The 25,977-nt window shown below is 42.1% G+C and overlaps 1 protein-coding gene across 2 annotated transcripts in view; it reads right to left on the bottom strand.

The window, feature by feature from the left end:
* CEMIP2 (cell migration inducing hyaluronidase 2) overlaps positions 1 to 25,977 on the bottom strand; it is a 60,235-nt gene that overhangs the window by 10,314 nt on the left and 23,944 nt on the right. For both annotated transcript variants that reach the window (XM_082241499.1, XM_082241500.1), the window contains 13 exons: positions 22,476 to 22,645; positions 19,764 to 19,952; positions 16,842 to 17,011; positions 16,069 to 16,278; positions 14,773 to 14,978; positions 13,703 to 13,772; positions 11,267 to 11,395; positions 8,890 to 8,978; positions 7,976 to 8,107; positions 7,727 to 7,762; positions 3,305 to 3,460; positions 1,735 to 1,912; positions 1,376 to 1,591 (listed from right to left, as the gene is read on the bottom strand). In XM_082241499.1, coding sequence (XP_082097625.1) covers positions 1,376 to 1,591; positions 1,735 to 1,912; positions 3,305 to 3,460; positions 7,727 to 7,762; positions 7,976 to 8,107; positions 8,890 to 8,978; positions 11,267 to 11,395; positions 13,703 to 13,772; positions 14,773 to 14,978; positions 16,069 to 16,278; positions 16,842 to 17,011; positions 19,764 to 19,952; positions 22,476 to 22,645 — 1,951 coding nt within the window. The remainder of the gene's footprint in view (positions 1 to 1,375; positions 1,592 to 1,734; positions 1,913 to 3,304; positions 3,461 to 7,726; positions 7,763 to 7,975; positions 8,108 to 8,889; positions 8,979 to 11,266; positions 11,396 to 13,702; positions 13,773 to 14,772; positions 14,979 to 16,068; positions 16,279 to 16,841; positions 17,012 to 19,763; positions 19,953 to 22,475; positions 22,646 to 25,977) is intronic.

Below are 25,977 nucleotides of genomic sequence, written 5' to 3'. Positions count from 1 at the left end.
GATGGTGACAGCAGTCACGAAATTAAAAGATGCCTGCTCCTTGGGAGAAAAGCAACGACAAACCTAGACAGCATCTTAAAAAGCAGAGACATCACCTTGCCAACAAAGGTCCATATAGTTAAAGCTATGGTAGTAATGTATGAAAGTGAGAGCTGGACCATCAAGAAGGGTGATCGCCAAAGAATTGATGCTTTTGAATTATGGTGCTGGAGGAGACTCTTGAGAGTCCCATGGACTGCAAGAAGATCAAACCTATCCGTTCTTAAGGAAATCAGCCCTGAGTGCTCACTGGAAGGACAGATCGTGAAGCTGAAGCTGAGGCTCCAATACTTTGGCCACCTCATGAGAAGAGAGGAGTCCCTGGAAAAGACCCTGATGTTGGGAAAGATTGAGGGCACAAGGAGAAGGGAGTGGAAGGCAGTGGAAGACAGGAGTGCCTGGCATGCTCTGGTTCATGGGGTCATGAAGAGTCGGACACGACTAAATGACTAAACAACAACACTGTACTCTTTATATGGAACCATAAACAACAACACTGTACTCTTTATATGGAACCATAGTAGTTCTACAGTTTTTTTTAATAAAGGAAGTACTTTATCACAGACCAAGAGCTAAAGTAAAAAAATAAAATAAATGACTTGCCCAATGCCTTTTTCAGTATTTGTGTGAAATGATAACAGAGAATGGAGTTCTGAGGTTCCCGCCTCTAAGCTGTGCAAATATGATAAAGGAAGTCTTTTTTCTCTGTGAGTGCTGGTTCTGTCTTTATACATCTAATCCTGCACTTGATGAAAGTGTTTACCCTCTTCCTATTCATTGTTTTAAAAATAGCGGACAATTTGGGAGCAGGGAGATGGTATATGAGTGTGAAAGAGAGAACCCATTCAGTAGGCTGAGCTCTGAATATAAATAAGGATGTAAATCAGAAATGACAAGCTGGGGCCGAAGTACCACAGGCTGCCCTCAGTCTGATGTCATGTGACCCTTGGTCTAATTTAATGCACATATAAGCAACAAAAGGAAAAGAAGGGAAAGGGCAGGGGCAGAAAGAGAGACAGAAACAGGGGACACAGCCCTCAGCCACTTTTGCTTCTGGTCTGGCCCACCTCTCTGACAGACAGACAACTCAATGAATCAATCAATAAATCAATCAATCTTTTAATTTGTACCCTCCCCTCCCCAGCCGGAGCCGGGCTCAGGGCAGCTAACATCATGAAACTAAGACAGTATACAAAGACAAAGGGGGGGGGGAGAGACTGCCCATCCCTTGACATAAAGAATTCTACTATAACTTTTATAAAACTTGGAAGAAATGGGTAAACAGTAACATCAGCTACTCAAGTTTTATGCATATTAACAATGGCTTCTCTTTAACCTGAGCAAAGGTCCCGCTGCAGAGCACACCGTTCCACCTGGTGAGATTAACACAGTCAGGATGTCGAATCAGGTAGTTATCCATTCTGCCAACATAGGTGTCCTTGTAGCCAGTCACAGATCCATCAACATCGTGAAATATTGAGTTCTTGTCGCCATCCAGATCAGCCTCTTCAAACCAAGGCCCAGGTTTACCAAAAAAGACTTTCAGAGAAACCTTAAAAGACAAGAGCAACATTAATTTTATGGCAATAATCTTTTATCAATAAATATTTGTTTGTTGTACCCTGCATTTCCACCAAACATTGCTCAGTCATCCTTTACCCATTTGGGAAAAACAGCTTCAATCTGAAAATTTACCTGTTCACCAAACTTCACAAGAGAAATATTGTTTTGGGGGGTAATTTGCCAGGTGTTTTTCATCAGGAACCCAATGGCACTAGTGAATCTATCTGGAGTTGGCACAAAATTGTTGAATGTGCACTTGGAGAGACGTATAGGTCCATCATAAATCTGAAAGCCTCTGATGGGATACGTCCTGTTAAAAGTAGATAGGTACATATTTAGAGACCCCTTTTTGCCTGCAGCAGCCAAGTACACTTCTTTACTTAGATATGGACTAGGCAGACAATATCCATGGCACTTACAAGGATGTAAGCTCCACCCAACACAGTGAGAGTTACTTCTGAGTAAACATGCATAGGATTAAGCTGTATATATAAAATATTCATGGCTAAAAGATACTAACATAGCCTTAAAATTGTAACAATTTTTTGAATTTAAATGCAATGCTGAGACAGTATTTGTGTTTTTTTTAGGTTCTAATTGCAAGCAATGCATGCTTATTCTGGCCATATCCACACCCAATTAATATAACTCCTATTTCTACTCTATCTCAAGGGCTCAGGACTCAGCCTTTTTTTAAAGTGAGTGTATCTCTAATGATCCTTATTTAAATATAGGAATTTATGAACTCTAACCTTATTCTTTCTACCCTAATTATCCTAAGGGCATCTGCAGACAGCTGAATCCCCTGCAGCTGGTTAAACAGGAAAGTGGAGGAAAGTATTGAAGAGGTACCAATTAGCAGGTAGATGTTGTGCAATAGTCCAACTTTTGCACTTTGATCTTGCTCATTTCTAGCCTATCATTCAGACTAGCATGGTAAGCCTAAAACTTGTTAATAGTGTCCAAACCTCCAAAGGACTGTATTTGCAAGCAGCTTCAGGAAACTGGTCACAAATGCTCATTGTCCAACGCCACTGACAGCTGCTAGCAGACTTAAACTGACTCCCTCCACATCAACTCTCTCGTGTATGTGGTTCTACTTGCACCTTGACATGAAGCTATCATTCTAGGAGACAGCAAATATTCTTTTTTTAAGCAAGCAGGTCTCCTGGCAAGGTCAGCAAGAGATCCAGACTCTTTTACTGACAGGAATGCGAAGCGGAGTCAAACTGGCATTCCCAAAGCTGAACAGACATTTTCCCTAAAAGGCCACTAGAGCTCTTTCATCTCCTTTAACAGAAATGCAAACACTGTGTAAGAAAAACTGCAGGAGTTGTGAAACACAAAAAGGTAATTTAAAAGAGCATTACTTGGAGGCCTGCCCACATGAATGTCCCAGTGCGTAAGTGCATGTCGGCTCTAGCAAGAAGGTTCAGGAGCAAGTCAATGGGAAGAAGATGGGATCCAGAAGGCTCTCTCAAGACATGAATGTGCTTGGACAGGATGAATGTGCTTGGACAGGCCTGTGTTACTAAGAGTGCAAGGGGAGCTGGCATGTGCCAAAAATAAAAAGAAGAGAGCTGGAGAAACCTGACTTCAAGTCAGAAATTTATAGTAAGATATTTGTAGAGTTTCTCACAGGGAGGGTGACGAGAGCTGCGCCCCTGGAAAGGTCACTCTGTTTCAGGCACTGTATGCTTACCGGTTTCTAGGCAAAGTACGATTTTTATTGTTTATTCCTCCAGTGCCCCAGTATTTGTTTTGGCCGCCTGAATTGCCATAATTATTGCTTTCACCAACAAACAGAGAGTCTGATACATCCTGGCTGGAGCCTTCATCACTTGGGAAGCTTCCATCACTACAAATAAAATAATAATAATAATAATACTTTCAACTACAACCTTGCTTATTTAAGAACCTGAACAGAATATTCTCTTTTTTATATATATAATTTTTTTATTGGTTTTCCACAATTTATATAAACACAAACAATACACAATACAAACACACAAACACATAAACATGTATAATTTCAAATCCTTATTTCATAGAATCATAGAGTTGGAAGAGACCACAAGGGCCATCGAGTCCAACCCCCTGCCAAGCAGGAAACACCATCAGAGCACTCCTGACATATGGTTGTCAAGCCTCTGCTTAAAGACCTCCAAAGTAGGAGACTCCACCACACTCCTTGGCAGCAAATTCCACTGTCGAACAGCTCTTACTGTCAGGAAGTTCTTCCTAATGTTTAGGTGGAATCTTCTTTCTTGTAGTTTGGATCCATTGCTCCGTGTCCGCTTCTCTGGAGCAGCAGAAAACAATCTTTCTCCCTCCTCTATGTGACATCCTTTTATATATTTGAACATGGCTATCATATCACCCCTTAACCTCCTCTTCTCCAGGCTAAACATGCCCAGCTCCCTTAGCCGTTCCTCATAAGGCATCGTTTCCAGGCCTTTGACCATTTTGGTTGCCCTCCTCTGGACACGTTCCAGTTTCTCAGTGTCCTTCTTGAATTGTGGTGCCCAGAACTGGACACAGTACTCCAGGTGTGGTCTGACCAGAGCAGAATACAGTGGCACTATTACTTCCCTTGATCTAGATGCTATACTCCTATTGATGCAGCCCAGAATTGCATTGGCTTTTTTAGCTGCCGCGTCACACTGTTGGCTCATGTCAAGTTTGTGGTCAACCAAGACTCCTAGATCCTTTTCACATGTACTGCTCTCAAGCCAGGTGTCACCCATCTTGTATTTGTGCCTCTCATTTTTTTTGCCCAAGTGCAATACTTTACATTTCTCCCTGTTAAAATTCATCTTGTTTATTTTTGCCCAGTTCTCTAATCTGTCAAGGTCGTTTTGAAGTGTGATCCTGTCCTCTGGGGTGTTAGCCACCCCTCCCAGTTTGGTGTCATCTGCAAATTTGATCAGGATGCCCTTGAGTCCATCATCCAAGTCGTTGATAAAGATGTTGAATAAGACCGGGCCCAAGACAGAACCCTGTGGCACCCCACTAGTCACTCTTCTCCAGGATGAAGAGGAACCATTGATGAGCACCCTTTGGGTTCGGTCAGTCAGCCAGTTACAAATCCACTGAGTGGTAGCATAGTCAAGACCGCATTTTACCAGCTTCTTTACAAGAATATCATGGGGCACCTTGTCAAATGCCTTGCTGAAATCAAGGTAGGCTACATCCACTGCGTTCCCTTCATCTACCAGGCTTGTAATTCTGTCAAAAAACGAGATCAGGTTAGTCTGACATGACTTATTTTTCAGAAATCCATGCTGACTATTGGTGATCACAGCATTCCTTTCTAGGTGCTCACAGACTGTTTGCCTAATGATCTGCTCCAGAATCTTCCCTGCTATTGATGTCAGACTGACTGGGCGGTAATTATTTGGGTCCTCTCTTTCCCCCTTTTTGAAAATAGGGACAACATTTGCCCTCCTCCAGTCTGCCGGGACTTCGCCTGTTCTCCAGGAATTCTCAAAGATGACTGCCAGTGGTTCTGAGATCACATCTGCCAGTTCTTTTAATACTCTTGGATGCAGTTCATCTGGCCCTGGAGACTTGAATACATCTAAACTAGCCAAATATTCTTGTACTATCTCCTTAGTTATTCTGGGCTGTGTTTCCTTTGCTGAATCATTTGCTCCAAATTCTTCAGGTCGGGCATTGTTTTCTTTATCGGAGAAGACTGAGGTAAAGAAGGCATTGAGTAGTTCAGCCCTTTCTGTGTCCCGTTTGCATTTCACCATCTTCTCCTCTGAGTGACCCCACAGTTTCTTTGTTCTTCCTTTTGCTACGAACATACCCATAAAAGCCTTTTTTGTTGCTTTTAACCTCTCTAGCAAGCCTGAGTTCATTCTGTGCTTTAGCTTTTCTGACTTTGTGTCTACATGTGCTGGCTTTTTGTTTGAATTCCTCTTTGGTGGTTTCCCCCCTTTTCCATTTTTTGTACACATCCTTTTTTAATCTTAATTCAGTTAAAAGTTCTTTAGATAGCCACCCTGGCTTCTTTAGGCACCTTCCATGTTTCCGTCTCATTGGTATTGCCTGACGTTGTGCTTTTAGTATCTCCCTCAACAAACTCCCAGCCATCATGAACTCCCTTTCCTTTTAGTATTGTTGTCCATGGGATCTCACCCAGCACTTCCCTAAGTTTTATGAAGTCGGCTTTCTTAAAGTCAAGAAATTGAGTCCTAGTATGCTTGGCTGCTCCTTTCCGCTGTATAGTAAACTTCAGAAGAGCATGATCACTCGCGCCTAATGATCCTTCCACTTCTACCCCACTAACCAGGTCATCAACATTGGTTAGGACCAGATCTAAAATGGCTGTTCCTCTTGTTGCTTCTCCCACTTTCTGGACAATGAAGTTGTCTGCAAGGCCAGTGAGGAATCTGTTTGACCTTATGCTCTTGGCTGAGTTTGACGTCCAACAAATATCCGGGTAATTGAAGTCCCCCATTACTACTATCTCCCTTCCTTTTGCATGCTTGGCCATCTGTTCCAGGAAGGCATCATCTATGTCCTCCGTTTGGCTTGGGGATCTATAGTAAACTCCCACAATGAGGTCTCTGTTATTCTTCTCTCCCTTAATTTTGACCCAAATGCTCTCACTTTGGCTTTGAGGATCTAAATCTTGGATCTCTTCACAGGTATACACATCCCTGACATATAACGCCACTCCTCCTCCTTTCTTGTCTGGTCTGTTTCTCTGAAATAGATTGTATCCCCCCATTATTACATTCCAATCGTGGGACTTATCCCACCAGGTTTCAGTGATGCCTATTATGTCATATTTAGTTTGCTGTACCAAGAGCTCAAGCTCATCTTGTTTATTTCCCATGCTTTGCGCATTAGTGTACAGACATTGAAGTCCATTAATCATTCCCCCGTGTCTCTTATTTAAGGATTTTTTCCTCCCACCACTAGGTCCGTGTGCTGTTTTCTCCATTTGGTCTATGACATTTGGATGATCATTAATTGATAGGCTCCTACCTTCAGGAGCACTGTCTCCCTCCCCCACATTAGTCAGTTTAAAGCCCTCCTGATGAGGTTTCTGAGATTTTTGGCAAAAACATTTCTCCCAACCGTTGTGAGGTGCAGCCCATCACTTGCCAGAAGTCCATCTTCAAGAAACTGCAGTCCGTGATCTAAGAATCCAAACCGTTCCTGTTTACACCATTTGCGAAGCCAGCTGTTCACTTCCACTATTTTCCCCTCTCTCCCTGGGCCACGTCGTTCAACTGGGAGGACAGACGAGATGACAATTTGTGCATTTAGTTGCTTCAATTTCCTGCCGAGAGCCTCGTAGTCTCTTTTGATCTTCTGGAGGCTATTGCTTGCAGTGTCATTGGTTCCCACATGAACCAAGAGGAAGGGGTATTTGTCAGTGGGTTTTATGATTCCTTGCAGTCGTTCAGTTACATCTTGGATCTTAGCCCCGGGGAGACAGCACACTTCCCGAGACATCTTGTCAGGCCCACAGATCACTGCTTCTGTTCCCCTCAGTAGGGAATCCCCTATCACCACTACACGCCTCCTCTTGGGTTTGGTCGGGGTTTATTTCTTAAACCTTACTTCCCCGACTTCCCCATACCTCCCCTTTCTGCATCCCAATTTCCAAATTAATTTCAGCAAATTCTCCCCCTTAAATTTATCTAATTCTCCCTTGTTCTTTTCTTTTCCTTAACCTTTTACAGCTGTAATCCCCTTTTCTATACCCTCGACATTTTAGCATTCATTGATTTTACAATATTTCTTAAGATAGATTTTAAATTTCTTCCAATCTTCTTCCACCGTCTCTTTCCCTTGGTCTCGGATTCTGCCAGTCATTTCAGCCAGTCCCATATAGTCTATCACCTTCGTCTGCCATTCTTCCAGAGTGGGTAGATCTTGTGTCTTCCAATACTTTGTGAACAGAATATTCTCTACCTGTGCAACACAGCAGCTAAAAACTACTGAAGCTATCTGCAAAAGCCAGCAGGGCAGCGTTGCCTCTGACCTGGAGTCCAACAATAACTTAGGCACAGACTTGTTAGGATCTGTTTTCTGATTTGACATTTAAAACTTCAAAGGAGACAGACTAATACATAAGTAGTAAAAAGGAAACAGCACTAACCTGGCAAAGGTTAAGCCTATTCCATTGTCAGCAAAGCTAGAAGAGAAAAAACAACCAATTATTTCAGGAAAAACACCAATAACCTAAACCTAAAGCCCCAATCCAGATAGGTGAAAATGACGATAGTTTACATTTCCAGAAATTGGCAGGACAAAGTTTTACCTGTACAGTCACCTTGTGCAGGTCTGTTCAAGACAGCTGTTTTATTTACTTTAACAATGTGCAGGTATTTGCTGAAGGGCAACCTACCCAGAGTTCTGAATAATGATTTCCCCTCCTCTGACCCAAGCTCCATGGTCATTATTTTTATAAGCTATTAGCCTGTCTATGAGAGCAGCAACTCGGGGCTTTGCAGGGTCTGCATCTTGATGTGGTCGAAACCTTGGAAAAGAAGGGAGGGGATGTGAATGGACCTGCACACCTGCAAGTCTGCGTACATCAGTATAAAAATGACAGCACCTCACACAAATGCTTACAAAAAACCAGCTCAAGCACAACACGCATACTGCAAAAAAGAAACAGGTTTTACTTTTGAACTCCAAGGGTCTTTGTCACTAAGCAAAACCTAATTCCCATAGCATAAAGCAATCCCCAGTAATCTGATACTGGAAAAGGACAACATACCCACAGATGCAGATGCTTCAGTCCTGGAGGGAATTTATTGCTGAAGCTTTCCTCCCTTTTATTTATGAGAGTGTGGAAAAAAGTAAAAAAAATGCTGCAAGTACTTAATGGCTACCTAATTCTAGAACACAAAATCGAGTGGTGTTTGGAATGCTTCTATCTACACAGAGGGCTGTGCACAGGTAATGGTAATTGGGAGACTGACCAACCCTTCTCTATACACCCCAATAGTGAGTGTGCCCATGGACCGCAATTCAACAAACAGGAACAGGCAGAACTGAATGAAACAGTGAGGTAGCAACAACATGCTTGCACTTCAGTGGCAGCCTCTGGGGGGTGGGGGAGTAACAACTGGAAGTGTTTCACTATCCAGATGATTAATAAGGCTGCAAAAATTGTGGATTCAACAGCCAAAACATGTGCACAACTACATTAAGGCATTCCATGTGCATTAAGCTAGGGTTTGCAAATTCTGGACAAGAAAAACAACACTCCTGTATTTAATCCTCAATCATTTCCTTCCACATAGTATGTTCTACCTTGCGTTATTGTCCAAACACAGATACTCCCTTTTATCATCAGCACTTGCATTGGTAGTTTTCACACTTTTATCAATGAACAATCCAGCCTGCAATAATAAAAAGATACAAATAACTTTATAACCAGTATGGTGTTTATAGTCTTGCAGTTCTTAATTACAACAGCTAATATGAGAAGGAAAAAGTGCCTGGGAACATATTCTTGAAGTTTTCACAGACTGAAAGAAATCAGGAGTCTTGTCTCTTGCATTAGAAACTGAACATTTCAGAATATTCCACCCACTATACTATCCTAGGTCACAGCCAGTAAAATGCCATCTTCTTCTCAAGCAGCCATCTCACGGATGTGAAGAGTTCGTGTTACCACACCTAAGACTTGGAATGTGTTTTCAGCTAAAATTCTAGGACTCCAGGACAATGAACTGGACAATGCCAGCATGCATTCTTTCTATTTGCAGAACCTACCTAGCATGTCCACAATAATATGAAGCCTTTCCTTTGGCTTGGCTGGTGTTGGAAGAACACCAAGAAAATGTTGGAAGGACATCAAAAACCAATGGGAAAGATGACAAGAATATGAAAAATTATGGCAATGTCAAGTTCATTCCAATGAGGCAATTCGTCATAGTCAATTTCTGAATGTAGTCAAGTAGTATGATTTTGCTGGGCTCTTTGGAGATGCTCAGAATGTCTATCTGGCCACAAATCCTGAGAAAAGATGGGTCTGTCTGCAATTTGGGGAGAGGGTGTCAGGGAGGAGGTTATTGGTTTTGTTTGTTACTATGGTACGCATTTTTGTGTTTTTATATTGTAAACCACCCTGTGATCCTCAGATGAAGGACAGTACAGAAATGTAAAAAATTATCATACTTTTCCATGTATAAGCCTATTTTTTTAAATTTAAAAATCATGCTCAAAATTAGGGGTCTTCTATACATGGGTAGTGCATTGTGGGGCATGGGATTGGTTGCTGCCACGAGTTGGAGATTGTTATTGGTGGCTGCTGAAAGGGCTGTTGTTGACTGGCAATTGGCTTTTTCAGCAATGGGAAAGAGGATAGGTTGCTTTGTCTACGTGTGCAAGCAGCATTGTCAGTCTGACAGGTGAGTGACATTTTGCATTTCCCCATAAAAAAGCCCAACAACTATGCCCACCCAAAAGCTCAAGAACTTGGTGAATCCCCCCTTTTCTTAATTTTGGTCCTCCAAAATTGACGGGGTGTGTGTGTGTTATACACAGGGGCATGCTATACATGGAAAAGTACGGTAAATGATATTCATCATCATCATCATTTGCAATTACCGTATTTTTCAATCCATAAGACACACTTTTTTCCTCCTAAAAAGTAAGGGGAAATGTCTGGGCGTCTTATGGAGCGAATGTGTGGTCCCTGGAGCTGAATCGGCAGGGTGCAGGGGCGAAAATCGGATCGTGTGTCATGGAGGAGGGAAGGCTGCAGAGAGGAGGCTGCTGGGGTTCCTGTATCGGGCATATTTTGGTGTGTGTGTGGAGGAGTGTGAGTCGTGTTGCTGCACGGGAGAGTGCGTGGTTAAAGAGGGCGTTGGAGTGTCCTTGTGTGTGGCGCCTCTCGATCTGTACGGCATCCCAAGACTACCGTTTGTTCATCAGCCCTGTTTCCCTTGTCTAATTATTGTAGCACCTTCCTAAGGATTCAATTGCGACTCCTATTTTGTTTTGCCCTCCCCACTGTGTACGGTTTTAACTGGGCAGTTAAAGTCAGCTGCTGCTCTTGTACCTTTCTGGCAGGGAGCGCACAGATGCAGTGAATTTCTTTCCTGCCCTCTGCCTCAGGGTCTTACTGCCCACCCTCTTGTGTTTTCGGTTGCTGTGTTTGCTCGGATCGGGCCAGTGATGGCCCATTCCCCTTATTCAGCGTGTCTGCTTGCTGCGAGGTGACGGTGCGCAGGCTCCAGCCCACCCAGCTCAGCTTCCGGCGGCTAGGAGTGCAAATGACAGCTGTCGCCGCCTCCTCCTCTCTGTGCTCCGGTGCTGCATCCAGGGAAGCATGCCATGGACGCGCAGGTGCCAGAAAACATGCAGGTGAGGGGGGGAGAGAGAGAGAGGGCTGGCTGGGGGGGGGGAGAAGTTTTGCCTTCCTTTCCTCCCTCCCCTTAAACCCCTCTCCTGCATCGTTAGCCACCTCCTTCTCCATACACCCCACGTGTGCTTCTTGTCCCTTCAGTGTTTTTTCTTCCCTCCCTACCTAAAACTCCTCTGCAACAACATTTGATTCAGAATATTCTTTTTTTCTTGTTTTCCTCCTCTAAAAACTAGGTGCGCCTTATAGAGAGAAAAATATATTACTTTAGACTAGAAGTCATACATAATTTTTCAGTTCATTTGAAGAATTATTTACCTTAAAGTTGGAGTGCACCTTGTTGTTATAGAAAATTCCTAGTGGTGTTAGTTCAGCTTTGGTTTCAGGAAACAACCCGTGAGACTCTCCTGTAGGCACTTTGTGAAATATGTACCATATGCCAGCATCCTGGAAACAAGAGGTGATAAATAAACTTAGTCATGGATCCGTTTGGATAGGAACACAGCAACACAATCATAATTACTACTACATAATGTGCTTTCTAATCCTAGAAAGCACATTATGCTTCTTACTCCCAGCTAATTACAGTCCTCCAAGGATCTGTATAAGGACAAGTGAATGTTTTTAAACTTGTTCATAAATTTTCTGGCATTAGGGGTGAGCAACAAGGGGACCCAAGCTACAGATGCTAGCAAATTATTTAGGGTAGTAAAACCCAAAATATAGTGCAATGAGTTCAAAAAGTATCTCTCCAAAATAGGTGAATGGGCAACAAAACAACAAGTGTTGAACACTGGGACAACCTCCCCCCAACTTCACATTAATGGGGTGTCAACTGGTGGTTACTAGCGAAGGTCAATTAACGTTTGTAGGTTTTCAAGAAGCTCTGTGATAATAATGGAAAGAAATATTGTTTTATAATAATTGCTAAGATTAATTGGGTTAAAAAACAACAACAATACAATACAGATGCAAGAAATGTGAATAACTGTGAAAACATGAAAATTCCCAGATAGACTGAAGGAAGTCTGAAATTGGAAAGATTAGAATTGGATATATAATTCAAATGGAATGTTTTTCTTTTATTGTTATATTTGAAAATTTTATAAATAAAAAAATAAAAAACTGGTGGTTACTAGCTAAGAAAACTCTTAAGAATGTGGTGAACAGCTCAGTAAAAATGTTCTCTTAAGCTGTTGCTCACTGAGTAAAATGAATTCCATGCCAGAGATTGATTTTTTAAAAAAGTTAGTATAGTAATACTTTTACACACACCTGGAATGCAGCTTAAAGTTCTGTTAACTACCCCTCAAAAACCACCATGAAGAGCTGGGGAAGTGCAGAAAGAGGCATCAAAAATGATCAGGGGGCTGAATCACCTTCCCTTTACAGAAAGTGACAACTATCAGGGCTTTCAGGTTTAGAAAAAAAGGTGAGTAAGGAGGAACATTATAAAAGCTTTATAGAACTGTACAGGATGTAGAGAGAGGGGTCTTTCTGTTCCAACCAGAGAAATAATTCAGGGCAGACAAAAAGAATTAATTCTTCACACAGCACATTGTTGAATGCCGACCCCAGGATACGGGGATGGCCCCTAATTCAACAAACTCCTGCTGGACTAAGTTGGACAAGCAGGGCTCAGCAGGACTCTTCTCATGGTCTTATCTTAAAACACTAACAATAACTACTTTTATATCATTCGTATCATGCTGTTGTTATAAATTTCATTTCCTACTGTTCTTCCTGGGGTTGCCAAGGAAAGCAATGCTATTAAAAAAACCTTTTCAGTTCTTAAAGGATTGTTGACAGGTTTTCTCCTTCAGAGGAAAGTAGCTGGGCTGCAGGAGCTGCCAGAAAGCGGCGTACAAAGTGGACCAACTACCCCAGAAGGACCACAAGCAGAGGCACTACCCCTCCCCTAACTCCCCATCAACCCCTGTCTGTAGGCTCCAATGGATTCAATGGGCCTTTTTCTGAGTCAAGATTAGTCTTAGGCCCTAATCTCCAACTTCATTACAAAACCCACTAACGAATACCGTAAGAATAGAAAATGTAAATTTCATTGTTTCTTACTGCATAGTGAATAGTACAGCACTCTACCTGTGTAAGTAAAATATTGAGTCAAATGAGTTTTCAAATAAAATCTAACCAATTTAGATCTCAGCAGCACTAAAACTAAGCTACCATTTAAAATAAACAGACATCCAACCAGTTGGACCACAGAGATTTATGCTTAAATTAACAACCTCTCATTTACAAAAAGTAACTTTTTTTCTTTGGAATAGGGAGATTTTTCAATGCATTTGAAGTAACACAGTTTTACTGGCTTGTAAAAGATAAAAACAAATCTTCTTTAAACATCTTTGTTCATGAAGGAAAAGGTCTGCAAAGTGAAAAATATTATTCAGCAAAATACATGGGAATGGATCCAGGCTAAATTCACTGAATTTAGGCTGCAAACTTAATCCCAATTACCTAGAAATATGCCCCACTGAATTTAATAAGAAATGGGTTAGGATTGCCCGGTTAATTACCACTGAAGCTAATTGGGTTCAACTAACTTAGTTCAAGTCCAACCTGTGATTTATAATATAGGTTTTATGAGCTTTTCTGAACAGTGCATCATTTATGCATATTAAATATAAAAATGAGGACATTGTGATAAGAAAACAAAGGGAGATGAATGAATGTTATATGCTTCCAGTATGCTTCCATTTTGTAGAATTAGTTAACCCAGTGCTCCAAGAGCCTCACCTGGGAGCCGGCAGCCACATTGTTTATAAGGTGATTGTTGGGATGAGCAATCCAAAATGTGGAAACAGCCCTGCAAAGTGACACAAATGGAAAGAGTGTAAGCAGCAGGTCCTACAGATACTCATATGTCTCACAGTAAGAGCGCAAACTTGCAGCGTTCATTTTTACTGGGGTGAGGGATCTCTGCAGATTGAGCAACAATGCTTAAAAGAGTAGATAAACAAACAATTCAAATATAGCTTTCCTATACTGAAACTTAAGGCCCTGAAGTAAAATCACATACTATCTGAATCATCTGTGGAAGAGAGGATGTATTTAACACAATCTCTTCATTAATAGCCTTTTGTCATTTGGAACGCTATGCATTTTGTTTCCTAAAACAGGAATATTTGGCTTGGATCTTGAGATCTCAGGAGTGGAATGCCTCTCACAGAATGCACCTACTGGTGGGAAAAGGTAGAGGAGAATGATTTTCACCAATTCTCCCCACAGTTTCTCCAAATGTGCTCTGGAGAGTGGGGGACCCTCTGGAGCAGCATGGGAAATGGCTACAAGGAAAAAGGGAAATCAACGAAAATCACCTTCCTCTCCACCAGTGGAAACCTCCACTGGATTAAAGCCATTCCGTGAATGGAAGAGAGCCCTGAGAATTGGAGCATGGCAGCTCTGGATCCAAGCCACTAAGTCTTATCCCACTACCTTTCCTGCTGCATTCCACGGACTTCAGACAGGCTAAATGTTGCAATATATATTCAGCTAAGCTCATATTTCAACAAACCTGTCAAATCAATCTCTTTGGCTAGCCTAAAGTTGCCTAATGAATTACACTGCTCAGCACTGATTTGAATCCAAGTCTTCAATGGCTCAGCATAGAGAGCTAGCCACTGTACGACAGCGCCTCCTTCAACATACCAGCACTTAAGCCACATACACAGACTGTGGGTAGTTTATTGAAAAGAAGAATATAGAATACCAATCAATATAGAACACCAATCTGTATAGAATACCAATCAAATAATCAGCACCTGAAATTCCAGCCCCACCTCCCAACCATTTAGCCAGTCACTCACATGCAGTCTGTGGTTGGAACTGGCTCATAGGCTCCATAGACATGATCCTTCATGGCCAGGCACATGGTGCTGTTCCTGTCAGTGGGAAGGAGTGTGCCTGGCTTGGTGACTAGCCCTAAGTTATGATACAGTGTATTCCTCTGCTCAATGCCATCCTCCAGGAAAAAACAATGACCTAGTGTGTCATATCCAATGGTGTCTTTTATCTGCAGAAATAAAAGTTTATGTCATTCCCAAATCCTATATTGAGAACTGCATTACATCTCCACTATTTTGACACAGCTGCAGTAGGACAGACACTTTACTGTTAGCAATGTAATAGTTAAATCAGAATAATGAACCACACACATTTTCTGCCCACCAATGCAGAACTTTAGGATGAACTTAGGCTTCAAGTTCTTGCCAGATATGTTTATATACTATGTCTCATACATCACTTTATCCAGATGTGGTGATAGATAGCTGACAATAATCATGAGGTTCAGGAGCAAAATGCAGATTTCAAAAATTATAAAAAAAATATTCTAGCATACTCCCAAAAGAAAACAAAAACTTATGAAAACATTAAACCCTATTTTCACATGTATTCATAGGGACACATAAGCCAGTGGCATGTTATTCGGTTGATGTGCTAGGAAAGCCCTGTCCCACTCCCCAATATTATTTCCATGACATGGTTAGCACTTGATCAAATCATCTAGCCAACACTTCATACAAGCAACTGATAACATGGAAAGGCAATCTCATGATTCCAGGTTCCCAGGGCCAAGAACACTGAAGTGGGTCTTAGTGTTATCATCAAAACTTAGACCAGTCAATCAAATTTAAAATGCTTCTAGATGATGCTGACGCTTAGGCCAAGCGATGATGTGTCTTCCATACACCTGTGCACCCTCTTTGCTGAAGAAAAGTAAACGATTACAAACTGCCCAATTCATGTTTATCAGATCCTACAGTTAAGGCGAAACCTCCTCACAAACGCTAATACCCATAGGGACTGAAAGAGAAAGTAATAAATCCAAAAACCCACATCCAGAGATTTGTGCAGATGAAAATACTGCCCGATCTCCTAACCATGACCATGTGATCCTGAGTGCCCCAGAGACTCTCCTCCCTTTCCTTTGCAGCTGTAACCTTGATTCGTGTTATGCCTGCACCACTGGCAGTTTGCAACACCATTTCTAACCCCAGTTGCAAATAGAAGTTTGCAACTGGGGTTAGCCTGGCATGATCCAAAGAGGTCAATAACAGAGGAAGTTTGAAGTAGAGGGGAAGGCAAAGGAGCACTGCTATTACCAGCAAGCCATTAGTTGCATGAACAGTCACACATCTAGAGAAGCAGTGGTGAATTGAGAGGCCTTCTACATAAGTCCTGTAGTTGTACCCTCCTTTCTCATCCACATCTTCACAGCGGTGGAAGTGAACAGGGTAAGCTCCATGGACCTGCTGACCCATTTGTCTGAGTTCCACGTAAGAGAGGTGAACAGAGGTGAAATTCTTCAGAATCTGGAAGAGCACAAAAAATAATCTCATTGTTTACCAATTCATTTTTTCCCCCAGATCAACAACAGTTCATTGATTTACAACCTTTAAAGCACCCATTTCCCCCAGATAAACACACAACAATACAGAACGGCATCAAAACTATTTCACTGGAAATCCAATTACACTGAAGGGTAATAAACAGAGCACAGTTTTGAAACAAGTAAGGCTCCAGGTCATGTCCCCAGTGGCACCACATTGGCTACCCCTGCTATAGGCAAGACTGCCATAGTTGTATTCAGTGTAAAGCCTTACTAGTACATGTAATAGGACTGCCATACATCTGGATTTTCCTGGACACTACCGGGATTTCAAAAGCAGAATTCCTGTCCGGGCCAGTGCTTTCTCCTGGATCAACAACTTTGGAGTGTCCTGGTCTTTACTTTTTGAAATATGGCAACTTAAATATTATATCTCAAAACAGGAAGGGAATAATCACCATGGAAAGTCTGCATCAGCAAAAGTTACTGGGGCAATGACAGGTAGCAATTTAGCTCCCCCACATGCATGCCCCCCCCCGTCCATACCTGGATATGTCCACCAAAAGTATCAAAATGGAAGAACTGGCACTCTTTGCCAGTGTAACAGGAATCTTCCATCTCTCCCTTTATTAAGATGTTCCGAGTGAGAACTCCGACCTCAGCCCTCATGTCCACTCCATCAACAATTTCTCCTATATGAAGGAACTGAGGGATTTCTGTTTGAAAGAGAAGTTCATGTTCAAAGGCAAAGCAAGTGAAAAATGGAGGTCTCTGATTCTTATCTGTTGTGAATGTATGCAACCTGCTAACACAGTTAAGCTTCATTCCTGGAAAGGCAGAGCTATGGAGTGGAAGATGAATCTTGTCCCACCTTGGAGTTCATGTGATCTAGTCCTATGCCTGCCATGTGTCAGAAAGAAAATGAACAGGTATGCTGAAGTTTCCACATATGGTTTGATCTTATGAAAACCTTCCTAGGATCTGTACAAATTTGAGGAATGAAGCCCACACAAGCGTTCATTCTTTTGTTCACAGATGATTCTGCCACACAAATTATTTCTAAGAGCACTATCTGGAATGAAAAGTGGTCGAAAATGGCCATGTGCAGATAGATGACCAAAAACATAAATGGGAGATGAGAGACGGTTGATGTGGCAGTCAAGAATTACTTTCTTCCAAATCCTTTATCATGCTGAATTTATGTAGTTTTAACATTCACACCAAAATTTAGGGTAGGACACTTACATTAGACAAGGAAAGTGAGTGAGCTACTTTAATACAGTGGTGCCTCACAAGACGAAAAGAATCCGTTCTGTGATTCTCTTTGTCTAGCAGTTTTTTCGTCTTGCGAAGCAAGCCCATTGACGGATTAGCGGATTAGCACTTTTAGCGGCTTATCTGCTGATCAGATCAGCTGATAAGCGGCTTAGCGGCTTAGAAAAAGGGGGGGAGGGGAAAAAAACCAGCAGGAACTCGCAAGGCATTGTCGTCTTGCGAAGCAAGCCCATAGGAAATTCGTTTTGCGAAGCACCTCCAAAACGGAAAACTCTTTCGTCTAGCGAATTTTCCATCTTGCGAGGCATTCGTCTTGTGGGGCACCACTGTAGCTTCAGAAGCTGAAAATATGATATGGCTTCACAGGTCTCATAGATACAGTTAGGAATAATTTTACAAATAAATATAATATTTAATTTCTCTCTCTCTCTCTTTCCAATGTTTTATCACAAATTCCTTTACTTTGCCTTTGAAAAACAACCCAAAATCAAAATTCTCCTGCTTAAAAGTGGCCTTTTATCTAGCAGAATCCAGTATTTTTACCAAATCCACTTTTGCCATAGTGAAAATTCTCTTTACTAAGTGGGCTGGTTTCATGGCATAGAGTAGAACAATAACAAAGCACCAAAATGGAAAAAAGCTAAACTATCATGTATCTTGGTCTCACTTCAATAAAAGCTTTAAGTTCCAAATTACACTTTTCTGAAAGTGTCCAGCTAACACTTCAGTCTAGCTATGCAAGTTCTGTAAAACTTTTATTGACCACCTGTGCAACAGCTCTTTCATAACCATGTAGGGAACATATTTTTTTCTAAACGCACATAGCATAGATGCAGTTTCAAATCAAACTCGTTAGCATGCGAACTACAAAAAGTAACAAAGAAAATAACTTAATGTACACCTCCAGATGTTAACAGCTCAAATTAAGTTTATTTCTTCCATCAAAACCTAGCAAGACTGTACACGTTTGAAAAGTAGGAAGGGATGAGGCTCTTGACACATTTTTGGAACACTGAAGGAAACTGGATATTAAATGAACACAAAGCTGAAGAACTGCTTCCATATGGGAGTAATTTGCTTGCCTTTCCTCATTCATCTGAGAGAGCATCTGCAGATGCTGAAGTCCAAGGATTAAGAGAAGCAGAAATAAAATTTCACTAGTAAGATGCTGAGATATGTATTTCAAGCAAAAGGGGCAGCTGGGCACACCAGAAAAGTTTTGCCCCAGAGAATCCTCAGAAATCATATGACACTTGCACAGACCACAAGAGGAAATAAAAATTTCTAAGACAGCACTTCCTAGAACTTTAGGCTATTTACCTTTGCACACAGCTAAATGTGTATCCAAATGCTACCTGCATCACTTGGCTTGAATTACCTCTCCCTTCCCCCTACAGTTACGAGGTCCAGGTATGGATGGTTCCAACTCTTCCTGCCACCCCACATCCAAGCCTTGAAACCCCAAATATACACCACCAACCATCTCTACCGTGATCACCTAACCATAACTCCCAGTCTCACCACAGCTCCAAGCTGCACAGATTAGCTTGCTTTTCCCAGCTGGAGCTCAAAGAAGCAAGTGGTAGGTCCTCTGCATGGGGAAGATGGAGAAATGCTACTGGGTGACAGAGAAAAGGCGGAACTTTGCCTCTGTCTTCACCCAAGAGAAAGCGATGCCCAACCTGGTGATAACAGAATAAATGATCTAGGGAGGGAGGGGAACTACTATGCTGATCTCCTAACTCCATACAAGAGATCTCCAGCTGTTAATGTTGCAGATATGGCACAAACACTGAAGGAAGAAAGAGCAGTGACACAGCAAAGAATGATAAATGCCTGTGTGGTTAAGAGAGCAGCCCAAAACAACTGAGCGAAAGGAAAGCGCATAGGACATTAATCAGTAAAAAGGGAAGCTGTTTTGCACAAAAGGGCAAGCTGCATTTCAATCATGTCCAGAGCAAAACACAATTTAGCACTGACATATGCTACACTTCAGATATGAAACTTCCCTTCCTTTGTGCTGATACGTACAATGGTGTGTGTATGTGTCATGTCAGGGTCAAATGAGGATCTTAGACTGCAGTGAATGTTAAGCAGCTGGAAAAGTTTATCAATGCCGGAAAGTCAATGTGACTGCATTTATACTAGGCATCGGGACCACAAACACATGGAAAGCAAAAGCTTGCACCATACCTTTAACTTTGATTTGATATCTATTGCATTCTGAACAAGGAAGGAGGGTGAATTCTTCTGCCTGGTACATAGAATAATCAGTGCTTGCAACAACAATCTGGTCTTCAGGCTTCCAGGTACTAACATCTTCTGACAGATCCAGTATCACACCATGCACTGCTTCCACCTGGAAACCTGACTTTGGAACACCTTAAACAAATAAATAAATAAATTAAATAAAACAAAACATATTAATTTATTTTAAAAACATATGAATACCATTTCCGCAAATGCTCAAACATTTACATATTAAAACCAATAAACAAGATTAAAAACATTGTACAGCAGCTAAGAGGAAATTATCAATTGCTTATTCTCTCATGTGATTCCTTATCCACTCCCCCCACCCCCCAAAATATTCCCATGCTTACTGAAGCAAAGACAACACTGCACCATCCATGCTTCAGAGGAAGGTGTCAGCAGACTTGTGGTTTACTTAAAAATTCACAGAAATGCAAAACAAAAAGTCTTTAGTAGAAAAGGAGGAGACTCTTGAGAGTCCCATGGACTGCAGGAAGATCAAGCCTATCCATTCTGAAGGAAATCAGCCCTGGGTGCTCACTGGAAGGACAGATCCCGAAGCTGAGGCTCCAATACTTTGGCCACCTCATGAGAAGAGAAGACTCCCTGGAAAAGACCCTGATGTTGGGAAAGATGGAGGGCACAAGGAGAAGGGGACAGCAGAGGACGAGATGGTGGGACAGTGTTCTCGAAGCTACCAGCATGAGTTTGACAAAACTGCGGGAGGCAGTGGAAGACAGGAGCGCCTGGCGTGCTCTGTTCCATGGGGTCACGAAGAGTCGGACACGACTAAACAACTAAACAACAACAATCCTAAGGGGTAAACACCCTGCAAAACACCAGCCTAAATAGAGACTCAATAACCACACAATTCCGATTAAGAGGAAACAAACTGAAAACGAGGTAGGAAGGAGAATGGAATGGTGGGGAACTAAAGACAAAGGAAAAGACCAATGAAAAAAGAGTGAACCATCTATCTCAGGGACGTTCAACTCCCAAGAGACTGTGATCTACTCGGGGGGGGGGTGGCAGTGATCTACCCATGGGGGGGGGTTGGGGGCAGGTCAAAGTTCTTGAGCTTTGTTTTGAGGGGGGTGTCCCAAAGTTGTTGACCTTTTATTAAACAGTAAGTGTGCATATCAATGAATGAATGAATGAATGAAACTTTTTTTGCGTCAGCCATCAGCCATAGCAACAAAAAACCATTGTGGCATGCACAGAAAAAAATAAGCAGTCAATTATATAACACACGCTGCTGAATCAGCAGTCAAATGGCGGACCTTGTTCTGACTGCCCCAGCTAGAAACCTTGCCGCCTTTGCTGTCATCTGCGCCTCTTGATCTGCCAGGAGACAAGACACTGTGGCAGGGGCTGGGCGACCCGGAATGGACAATAAAAGAGGGGTGATAATGTCATAATGTCTTTGTAAAAAGTGCAAGCCAGGAGAGCATGCACCACTGATTCGGTGCTGCCATCTCCACAGTGACATAAGTGGTTTTTGTATGGAATCTGTTGGAATCGTCCCCCAAGTCCAGCCGAGGGCAAGACATTCAATCTTGCGAGAGCAAAAGCGTGTCTGTATTTTGGAATTGCTAGGTTATGCAGACAGGGTGCCAGAGAATCAAAGTGGGAAAGTGGAAAGTGGTCATACCATGGGCAAAATTTCCTTATTGTGGCCTTATTGTTCTGACGATCGATATCATTTAGGCGTTGACAAATTAGACTGTTTGCTTTACTATAATCCACGGTGAGTAGCTGTTGTGGGGTTGTGCAGTTTTTGATAGACTATTTTAGATCAGGCACTCTTGTAACAGTCTTGAGGCACTAGTGATATTAGACTGGGGGGATTTTAGGCGAAGCCAGAAGTCAAATGTCCTGCGCCAGATCCGTAATTCTTCCGAAGGGAGATTGGCCTCTAAGCGCAATGATGGGTTTGGGACACAGGGTGGCACAGAAATAATTTGCCTTAGAAACTTTGATTGGACAGCTTCCGTAGATACAAGGTAAGTGCCAGTCCAGATCTGAGCCCCACATAATAGCTGTGCTAGGGATTTAGCACTTCCAGCACTGATGGTATATGTTTGCCACCTTTTGTGTGGAAAAAGTGTGTCAGGATTTTGGCGCTTTGGGACGCTTTTTCTTTTGCACATTTCTGACAGTTTTCCAAAACAACAACTCAATATATATAGAAACAAATAATTATAATAATATTCAACATCTGCAAATAAGTTTAACTTTATTAATATTATTATTGGCAGCAGGTTGATCTATCCTTCCATCTTGCTGTATTCTATTATTTTGGCTATAACCACAGGACTGCTGATAATGCCAAGGTTGTAAGTTCAATTCCCATATGGAGCAGCTGCATATCCCTGCACTGCAGCGGGTTCGACTAGATGATCCTAAGGGTCCCTTCCAACTCTACAATTCTTTGATTCCATGAACAGAATAATATAAACTACATTCCCTTTTGGATTTTTGCTTTGGAACAGACACTTCTGGTTTCCAGCAGGATCAGAGCAGACAGTGGACAGCACAGGTGCGTGGAAGGAAGGTGCGTTCAGAGTTAAGTAGTTCCAGCTATACAAGACTGTTTTCAATTATTGCATCACCTGTATTGCTTTTTTAAAAAAGAATAAAGTATATTCATACCATCATCCCATTCACTGAAAGCTCTCACAGCAAACTTCTGACCGTCCACAGTAAAAAATTCTCTTTGTGCGATAGCTTTCCCTCCCGTGCTGTGGTTTTCAGAGTTTCTCACAGACTCACTACACGATGAATCTCCATCACCAATTACACCAACTAAAGCCCAGGCCTGCCTGGAAAAAATAAAATACATGTTTAAGTACAAAACTCTTCCTTAGTGCAGGTGTTTACAAGGAGCAAGAATGCAGCATGTACAAATGTATTAGAAACTGTTATTCTTAGTTTTCTGTAACATTCTTCAAAATCCGTTTTTAAAAAAAGGAGAAATAATTTTATAACTTTGGGGCATAAGGCTGTAAGTACTACTGCTATCATCTCCCTTGTCAGAAGTCACAAAAATTTGCAACACTTGCCATATCCCTCCCCCCACAAAAAACCCTGAGGATGTATATAGACTGCTGTGTCCTACTCACAACTGCTTGTGAAGAAGTAGTGCAAGCCCAGCTCTCAGTGTGGGAGATGGAAATATTAGATTTTAATTAAATCCCATAATTGTCTGGAAAGGAGTACTTTCTCCTCTAAATGGAAACCAATGACATATATTTGTATATTATCCAATAAAAAGGAAAATCATAAAACAGTAAAAGATATTACATCCCTAACTCTGTGAAATTCATTACATTTTCTATTGTGTTGAAACAACTGGTGGGGATGGAGAGGGTGTTATGCCTCACTGATAAAGAGCCAAGCAGGATTGGCATTTTGAACCACAGTGGAACTAACTGTGTGCCTTGCCATAACTCTTTGGTAGGTCCATGCTGAAGACCAATAATGGAAAAACGTTTCCATGCCTATATTTTCTGGAGCCTTGCTGATAAAAGATTGCCAGCGCTGCAGCTGGACATTTGAGTAGGCGGGCATGGAGCCCTCATTGTAGACACCCCATAAATTACGTGTTCAAGAGCAGAAGGCAAGCCAAGAGCCTCCTCCAGACTCTCTTCTCTAACCCCAGCTTTGAAAAGCTATACTGCCCCAGCATTACGTCCATGCCTCTAGTTACTCCTGATTTTCCTATTAGCTTTAATCTTAAGCCAGCTCTGACTTGGCAGCACCAAAGCCAAGGGATTTCGTTTTCTTCCAACCATCCCTCTTTTCCTTCAAGTTGCATGCCAGCTGGTATCAACATTTCCAGCAATTCTTACATTTAGAACCTCCACAAGTGGAGAGCTAAATTTAAACAGCACACAACTGCTCAAGAAAACTGTTGTGTGATATTTTTAGCTCAGTGTTCTTTATGAAAAGCTTGTACAGTCACCAGTCTTAAACATAACAGTCCAACTGCAAGTCCAGGCACCTCAGATATGGATGTTATCCACTCTCGTTTGAATTGGCTAGGATGCCTGCTGAGAGGGCTGACACCATTACAGTGAAAAAGCATAGACTGTACTATGAACCTCTGCAATGTTGCAGGTTATGGATTTAAAGGGGACAAGGGAGTGGCAATAGCAGACTGCTTCCCTTTCAAAATCAGAGCAGTGAGGACTCTGCAAGACTGCGCTCCAAAACCATGAACTGCTCTGCAAACACCATAAGAGCACACACATTCCCCATCTCATATGCAAATGAGGGGGGCGGAGGGAGAGGGGGGGGAGAGAGAAGGTGTCTCTTAAAAGGAGCTTCCAGGTCCCTCCAGCTTCCACATTATAAGCTCCTCATAGAAACTTTAAAAACTGCCTTGTATCAGATCAGACTAGCTCAGTATTTTTGACATTGACAGGCAGTGGCTCTCTAGGGCTTTCAAACAGGCCTATACCTAGATATCCTAGGGCATTCTGCAAATGCTCCATCGCTGAGGGACACCCCTTCCCCTCCCTGCCAAGACACAAGAATGCTAAGGAAGATTCGCCAGCTGAACTTGATAGAGAACCACAGGCAGCATTTGTGAGGCAAGACACAAACTGAGCATTACCAAAGAACCTAGCACAGAATACAAAAGTGGCAACACTGCATCGAGGGTGCACTCTATGTTACATCATTCATATAACATGGTTATGAACTACAGAATACATTTGCTGGGCACATAAGTCTGCTGATGCTGCATTTCAAATTATCCAAGAATTTCAACTCAATGGAATAGTTTCCTTACAACTCTATTTAAGAATATAAGATACTGGGTTACGTTGCATCCAATGGTGCATTCATGATAATGGAAGGTTGTTTGATCCAGTAGAAGTTTCTGGCTGTAGATAAGAGAAAGGCAGTATCTGCAAAATCCTCATCACCCCCATCAGTCCCCACATGCCCCAAAATTTGCTTCCGAGCTGGGCGGCTCCTGAGAAAATAGGAAAACTGTGAAACTTTCCTCCCAACCCTATGCCATTGAGGGAAGCCTCCACTGGATCAAAGACCCTGATGTCCGTGTGAGGAACACCCATGGATACAACTCTATAGCGTTTCTCTAGTATAAGCACGGGGCGTGATTCAAGCGGCACTGCAAATGCAACCCTCCCACTAGGTGGAAAGTTCAATGAGTGTAGTAGGGGGCCTTCAGCAAGGAGTTAAGTATGAAACAGCAATGAGCAGCAGTCGGCTTGCTTGTGACCTTGGCTCTGCAGCAGTTGTAGCTTCTGCCTTTCAAGCGCAAGGAAAAGCTCAGTATTGTTGGAGCCAGACCCACGTGGTGCAACTGTCAAGTACAGGCCCTCGCAGGGCTAGAATTTTAGCCAGCATATGAGAGCCAATGTGGTGCAGTGCCCCCGGGGGACAAATCCCTCTGGCCAAAGTCAGCTGCCCATCTCAGGCCTGTTCTCAGCCAGCTACCAAGCCAGCAGCCAAGTTGCTAAGATGAACATGCTTTTTAAAAAAAAATTAAAAGGGGGACAAACAGAATGAGAAGGAAATTCCTAGCTCAAATTCCAATGCCTGTATCTTCAGGTGACACATAAAGATGACCAAAGCTCTGGTTCTGAATAGCCCAGTCACCCCATGAGGCAAAGAAGTGCAAGTCTGAAGTAAAAGAGCCTGCTAAAACACACCAAGTTAAAGTAGTAGTCAAATTTACATTTACTAGGGAGGCCATGCAACAAGACATTCTCTCTCTAATCCATCAGAAATATCCCCCATTTCTTAATTCATGCTCAGCATGAATCACCACTTCACTTAGGAAACAACACTGGAAAGCAATCTACTCCTTAACCTTTCCTCTAATGCCATTACAGCACCAAGTTTATTAGAGTGAGACACCTCTCACGTGAAATGAAAGAACGGCTGCACACAGTAGTGAGATGAATCTGTCTCCTCTATTATTTCAAATACACTGGACTGGCACAGGCTTAAACAATTCTACCCTGTCTTTTCACAATAAGTGTCATCACGGTGGCCTACAACGAACTATAAAAACAATCTGAAATGAATCCACACTGAAATAAAGCAGTAGTACCCTTTTATACAATCCAGAAATATCAGATAAAAAAATTAAAGCAAACAATAAAAGAAAATGTTTTGA

The sequence above is a fragment of the Podarcis vaucheri genome (assembly GCF_965113315.1).
Source record: "Podarcis vaucheri genome assembly, chromosome: 11".
NCBI lineage: Eukaryota > Metazoa > Chordata > Lepidosauria > Squamata > Lacertidae > Podarcis > Podarcis vaucheri.
The sequence above is the reverse complement of the archived record's forward strand: the minus strand, read 5'-3'. Positions and strand labels throughout refer to the sequence as shown.